Source organism: Hipposideros armiger, unplaced genomic scaffold, assembly GCF_001890085.2.
Source record: "Hipposideros armiger isolate ML-2016 unplaced genomic scaffold, ASM189008v1 scaffold_90, whole genome shotgun sequence".
In the NCBI taxonomy this organism is placed as follows: domain Eukaryota; kingdom Metazoa; phylum Chordata; class Mammalia; order Chiroptera; family Hipposideridae; genus Hipposideros; species Hipposideros armiger.
In genome coordinates, this window is record NW_017731440.1 from 2,791,930 (window position 1) to 2,799,304 (window position 7,375).

The following is a 7,375-nucleotide window of genomic DNA, read 5'->3' on the forward strand; positions in this document are numbered from 1 at the left end:
TTTATAAAGTCCAGTCTGTCCTTGAAAATTAGTTAAGGTGTTACAAGTCAATTATAGCCCCTGTTCCTTGAGAGCCTCACTTTTTTACAGTCCCTTTATGTTAGGTAGTACATATATTTTCATAGTTGCAAATTAAACATTTAAAAGATACAGCTAGAGTCAAGAAGCAGAGGTTTAGCTCCAGAAATGTTTGGTTGCGAGAATCAAGTCTACCTAAAGTAGTTTGTAAAAGAGGAGTTGTTAGAAAGAATCAGAAATCTGGAATTTAATTGCAGGAAGCATAGCTGGACATTGTGGTATCTAGGAAAATCATTGACAGTTCATTTCTTTGTCTCTCTCGCTGCCTCTGGCTCTGTCTCTTAATGTCTAGTCTCTGCCCTCTGTTCTCTTTGTTTTCTGCTGTCCTCCTTTCTCATTCCCTTTCTCCTTCCTCATTATTTTACACATAATTGTCTATGCGTCAGCTTTATTCTCTCTCTGAACTGCTTTCTCTGACAGCCTCTTCATTTCTGCTTCCCCACACGGGGCGACTTGTTAGCCTGTTTCCATAGCCTTGGCCTGTTCATGGCTTGGAGCTTCCATGGTGCAGACTGAACCCAACTCTGTAGAACCAACCTCACAAGTCCGTTGAATGCGGCTGCTTTCCTGTCTTCTCTCTCAGTTCAAGTCCTTCAGAGAATGACTGTCACTCAGTGTGATCAGGGGTCTCCCATCAGCTGTGGCCAGGATGATAAGGCAGGAACCTCTTCATGGGATTCTGCCATGTACACACAACCTTGTACAACCATTTGCAGAAGCTTTGTAAATGGAGTCACCTGGTAAAAAACAGCCTTGGAGTCATTCACAAGAAGTGGATGTGGACTAGGTCGATTCCACTAACATCACTACAGTAAGTCCCCAACTTACGAACATTTGAGCTGCAAACTTTCACAGATACGAACAGGCCTCTCATTACAAACATTCGTAGATGCGAACAAATTGCGGAAGTAGCTCACCTGTCTGCCGGAGACTGTCACAGTTGTGCTGCTGCGTGCTTACTGTACAGTGCGATAGCGTACAGTAGTACAGTGCTCAATCAGAGCCCAGGATGTCCGGAAGCAAGAGGAAAAGCAGTGGTGATGTGGAGGGGACTGCTAGGAAGCTCAAAGCAATAACCATGGAAACAAAAGTGAAAATAATTGAGAGATTGGACCGAGGCGAAAAGATGGTAGACATCGCTTGTTCTTGTAACATGAATCGTTCAACCATTGGCTTTACATTGTATATTTGTGTCAAAGGTGCATAAGACTCACTTTGTCGGACTTACAAACAAGTCCGACTTAACGAACATTCTCCTGGAACAGAACTCATTCGTAAGTCGGGGACTTACTGTATGTTTCTTCTCTGTACAGGAAACTCTTCCTTCAGGATAGTCTTGCCTAACGTGCTCCAGTATCACAGGTACAGCGACAAAGACCTGCCACTCAGTCTCTGTAATCACAATCCTGCCAGAATGACCCCCTCCGGGTTTATTGGCACATTTTACTACCATCACACCAGCAATACAATAGGAAAAACGTCAATAAAAATGANACGTCCTCCACAACTAGACTGAAGAACAAAAGGACAGCAACTTGTCTGTTCCCCTTCCCCCGATTCCCCAGCGCTGTACCCCTCCCCCAATTCCCCAGTGGAAATCTTAAAAAAAAATAGAAAGTCAGGGAAAGTTGAGCCCAGTGCATTTTTTGTTAGAAATTTGTTAGAAATAGTTCCATAGTCTGAAAAGGTTTTAATTGAAATGTGTTTAGTCCAGATTCACATGTAAATGGATTAAAAAAACAGAAGCCTCTCACAGGTGGGTAGAGATTGATGATCGTGGGTAACCTCAGAACACAAAAAGGAGAACATTAACAGGAAAAAAGATATAAATTATATTTTGTTCATGAAACAAAACCAGATCATGTAAAGTTCTTTTCATTTATGAAACAGACACACAACTAAAAAAAGTTAATGTATATAAAGCAGGAATTACGACAGATAAGTATTTGTTGCACTAATAGTTCTAAAGTTCTTTACCTTTGCACATTCAACATGGAAAGATTTGAGTGTGGTAATGTTTTGAAAATTTTAAGGGCATCGCTTAACAGACCATCTAAAAGATTACAATCCTTATAAGTATTTCCAAAGAATTACTTACTGATTTTAAATTATGACCCTTGCAAACAGTAAGTATAACATGCTTTATAAGTGTATTTCCACAGCACTTTGTTCATTTTATAGCACTTATCACTTATAATGACATGTTTACACATCAATATTTCACACTATATTTTGATCCTCTGAAGGGCAGGAACTGTCTCGTTCATGTTTGAACACACAGAGTATAGTAGGTATTGAATAAATGTGCAAATGAAGGGATAGGACTTGGCTGATAGTTAATTATTGGACTTGTGAAGGCGTGTTAACTTTGTTCCAAAGCACGGACTGCCTAAATTTAAAAAAACTATCTTAGGTAGCAACAAAAACTGAATTTCCTCCTCTGCATTTTGTAAATTTTGTGTCTTAGTTAAAAAAAATTAATATAATACAATTATAGCAAAAGGAACTTAACATATTCCCAGAAATGCAACCATAAAACTTTAGGGGAATGTCAGAAATATAATGATGTAATCAGTATGTACCACCTGGGACTGAAACATTTTGTCATCATTCGTTTCCATAAACAAAATATCCCCAAACTGGATGATTAGCCAGACACATCTGAACCAATGCAGTTATTTCCTGCAATAATCATATTAATGTTTACTGAATGCTTTCTGTGTCAAGCTTTGTGCTAAGCATATTTACATGGATCTTTTATTTCAACCTTGTAACTCCATGAGATGATACTTGTATCTATATTTTACAGATAGAGAAACCAAGGCTTAGCAAGCTTTAAGTGTCTTGCCAAAGAGAACACAATTGGGAAATGGAGCCAAATTGTAGCTTCACACCAGAGGCTTAACTCTGGTCTGTGATGGTAACTCCTAGTTCTAAAGGGAAGTATCGGGAGAGGGGGTGCTGAAGGTTAAATCAGCTGCGTGCCTCAGCCGTGCACAGTGGGCTAGAAAAGTGAGGTGAGCAGCTGGCTGCAGCTGGAAAATTAAATTGCAAATGCATTTTGGAGTTATGGAAGGTCACAGTAACCAGTTTGCAGTTCCAGTGTGCTTGGAGCACAGTTAAGTTTTTGAGCAAGAAACCTGTAATTTAGGTTCCTGTCTGGTGGCATTTTACGAAGTGAGTTGGAGAGAGTGGAGTCAAGGAAAGTAGGAAATTCCACACCAGTGAGAAATGAAGGTCTGAATCAGGGCAGTGGGACTAGAAGGGAAGAAGCATTAAAGACACTGCACCTGTAAAATCAGTGGCTCTTTCCAGCAGGAGGCCTCCTTACCACTGAGTTTCCTTAGAGCATGGCTTTCCTGGGTGCTTGTGTGCGTGTGTGTGTTTAATCACCTTTTCATCAGGACATGGGTATTATAAATGCAGCTATAAATTACCTAATAAGGTAAAATCATAGGAAGGAAGAGACAATTTTTAAATTATCTCTGTCCAGCTGTTTGTTTAGTATACTGTGCTCTCAAATATTTTCTCGCAGGTACCAAAACTTGATAAAATTTCCACATCTTATGCTGAGATTTCCTTATGCCTGAAAAAAATAAATTTTAAAGCTAGTCCAGTGTATTCACAATAGATGTTTCTAAGTGTTCTACTTGTCCGAATAGTCTGCTCAGATCTAAAAAAAGCCCACAAAGATGGCATTTTACTGTTTTTAAGTCATTGAACCACTGCTATCCTTATTCTTCTCATTCTGGTACTTCTTTAGTTTCATGATACAATAATAATCTGATTGCTCAATGACATGGAAGCTGTCAATATTTTATAGATTAAACTGTTAGGAAAAGAAGGGGAGGTTTATTTTCAGTAGGTGCATAAAAAGCCACCACTTGGGGAAGGCAAGATAGAGACTGAGCAGTGACCAAATTCAGTGTTAAGCCCTTACCTGCTCAGAGGCCCCAGCTCAGTTTGGCAAAGGAAAGAGCATATTTATTTATAAAAGCAGTTTTTCCCCCCATATTTAATAATTTCAACATTTGAATGATTTCCCACTACTGATAAGAGGCACACCTCAATATTTTTTGAAATAGCTTTGACCTAAAGGAATATAGGAATTTTCACCTTCTCTCAGTCATCAGAAATGTTCATGAGAAAATTTTGCCTCCTACATTGATAGTTTCTTTGTCAAATGTACTGATATACTAATTTGCCTTTTGAAAGCTTGCGGTTCTGTGAAACCAAGAACAAAATCTAGAAAGAATTCACTAGGTTAAGGTTTAAAAGGTTCAGCAGCATGTTAGTGAGAATGTTGTCAGCTTCACATAATGGAAATTTAAACTCAGCATGGCTTAAATAATATGGAATTATCTTATAAAGGAGGATGTTCAATGGTAGCGCAGTCCTCAGGGTTAATTGATTCATCGGCTAAATCATGATTGTCAGAGAATCGGGCTCTTTCCCCTCTCGGCTCTGCTTGGAGTTGACTTTTTCCTAGGGAAGATGGCAGGACGACCTATCCAGAACACAGCGGTGTCCAGAGGAACCGCCCCCTGTGAGGGTTTTCTCTCAGAAGTGAGGATTTTTTTGAGCAGTTCCCCTGTTGATTCCCAACAGACCTCGCCTTACTCATTGACCAACATCGGGTCCATGCCCTTTCCAGTCATGGACAAGACCAGTGGGGCGGGAGCTGCATTTCAGCATCACATGGTGGAATGGTGGAACAGTGGACAGGTGTTCACACAACCACAGGGTCCAGTGTAGTCAGTCAGGTTTGTCTGTGTGTATTTTCACCCATTGGCCTGCTCTTCCAATCTGTTTTCATTTGTTCAATATCCTGGGATGGATAGATTATGAAAAAGGAGACTAAGAAAATCCCCAGAGCACCTCTTTCCACAATCAGTCAGCCTCTTTAGAAGCTGAGAATTAATGGGAAAGTGTGTATGACGAGGGACAAGCGTGTTGCTGTGATGTTACTACCCTGTTAATAGTTTCTGTGGACGGTAACTTCCAAAATACTAGAAGGTGCCCGTTGGTGGCAGACAGTGCTCACTTGGTGAGTTTGTGGGCTTTATTTCTGCCAGGGTTCTCTTTATATTGTATTCAGTCTTCTATAAAGGAAAATGGTTTAGATTTTCTAAGCATTAATTACTTAACTTTTTTTTTTTTTTTTTACTTTTAATCTAGAACTTTTCTGGAAAAAGAAGAAAAATTCAACCACCTCAAGTAAGTTACTGCATTTTCATTTTGGCTTCTGAAATAGTTTGATCAGTTTTATAATTTTCTTAATAAAAGTTTCTACTGTGGTGGTTTTTTAGGTCATGCCTTGGGATTTAGGACTAAAAAAAGCGCAGCATAAATTAATGTACTTGAATTAGAAAAATAATTTTATATCAGGGGCATGGGATGACTCAGATGGGCCTAATAAATATAAAAGTCTGTATTCAGAATTAATAGTAGAAGTATATATCAGTTACAAAATGCTTAAAAATAATAAATGCTTAAGTAATTTAGATTTCACCCCCTCCCCCTTTTGCAGACACCACTAATAGCAGTATCTAAATCAGAAAAGACTGTTTGGCAGAGGCTGACTTCAGCCCACTCCTGTCCACAGTCCTATTACCTTAGTTAGTTGAATCATAATTAGTGTCTTCAGTGGTGGTAATATAAACTTAAAGTTGGGGAGAACTTTAAAAATATTTAGGTTTGTTTATTTTTTTTAAGAATAGCATGTTACTTATTTTTTATTGTAAATTTTTGAGAGTGTCCATTCTTTCCAGGAGAGGCAGTTGGTTGCAGTTGATACAACAAAGGAGAGTTTCCAGGTGTTTCAAGCACTTAAACCACTTCTAAAGTTTTATTTATTTATTTATTTTTACTATTGATTATGAGAATAGTCAGTTTTTTAAAAAGTTTTTACAATCCTTTCAAAGTATAAAAGGTCTAGGAGAGCTTAGTCATTAGGAAAGATAAACACATATTTAAACCTTGTTATTTTTTACCTTTAAATTTATGATATAGTCAACATACACAGTTCAATATTTAAATTATTCTCATGAGGAAAAGAGACATTTACCATGCTTTTGGATATTTTAAATATTTATAGCTCATTTAGCACTTTATCTGTATTAAGATACTTTGGGATCTTATTCAGCAGTTTGCGTTCTTATTGTTTACAGCAGAACTATTCACTAGCTGAACTTGATGAGAAAATCAGTGCTCTCAGGCAAGCCCTGCTCCAAAAATCAAGAGAAGCAGAATCCATGGCAACTCACCACCTCCCATGAGAAACTCCTCTCCTCCTTGTCATTTTCCTTTTTGTGTGTACATGTGTGTACCTTACGCTGCAGTTCATTAAATGGATATATAGTTATCAACGTAGATTTCCCTCCGAGGTCAAAGTTTCTTTTCACGTGAGCCTAGCTTGCAGCAAGTAATCTTCAGATAGTCATGCCAGTGAATTTCAAAATAGTTAATGCATCGAAAATAGCATTGTCAGAATTTATTTCCTTCTGTTTTAAAGGAGGTATTTTGGAAATTAAAGAACTTGAAAGTGCATCTTTGTGTGTGTGTGTGTGTGTGTGTGTGTGTGTGTGTGTAAGTGTGTAACAGAAAGGAAGATTTGTTTTGAATAGTGATATTTAAAAGGACTTTATATTTGTTACAATGTTGTTAACCAGTTTATTAGTTTAAATCAGTACTCTGTACTTAATAGGCGTTCAACAAAAATTTATTGACAAATGAATGCATATACTTTTTTCAAATGTCAATTTTAATGTAAATAAACACATTCCACCTTTATACCCTTATTGACTGTGTGACCTTGAGCAAGTTACTTATGAATCTCTCTTTGCCTTAATTTTCTTTTTTTTTTTAGATTTTTTTTTTTTATTGGGGAATTGGAGGGGAAGATCGTTGGGGAATCAGGGAGGGGAACAGACAAGTTGTTGTCCTTTTGTTCCTCAGTCTAGTTGTAGAGGACGTCGCTTCACTGGCCCATGTTGGTATTATCATTGTGCTCTTCCTGGGTGAGGCGAAGATCGGTCACCAGTCACTGGACGGCGGCTCTTGGCAGCTCACGCTGGCTGCTCATGGTAGCTTACGGCAGCTCACTGCAGCCCCACTGCAGCCTATGCTGTCTCTGGCAACTCACGGCAGCCCAGCTCCAGGTCGAGCTGTTGTTCACCATCTCTTAGCTGTAGAGGGCGCAGCGTCACTGGCTCTCATGTGGGATCCGAACCGGGGTCCTGCTGCCCAGAGCTGGTGTCTTAAGCCAACTCTTAACCAACGTGCCACTTGGCCGGCC

The 7,375-nt window shown here is 38.9% G+C and overlaps 1 protein-coding gene across 1 annotated transcript in view; it reads left to right on the forward strand.

The window, feature by feature from the left end:
- The window catches only part of MBIP (MAP3K12 binding inhibitory protein 1), a 25,661-nt gene extending 18,783 nt beyond the window's left edge, over positions 1-6,878 (forward strand). Inside the window, exons 4-5 of the mRNA XM_019644749.1 lie at positions 5,257-5,295; positions 6,249-6,878. Of these exons, the coding sequence (XP_019500294.1) occupies positions 5,257-5,295; positions 6,249-6,356 (147 nt within the window). The 3' untranslated portion in view covers positions 6,357-6,878. The remainder of the gene's footprint in view (positions 1-5,256; positions 5,296-6,248) is intronic.
- The last annotated feature ends 497 nt before the right edge of the window (positions 6,879-7,375 follow it).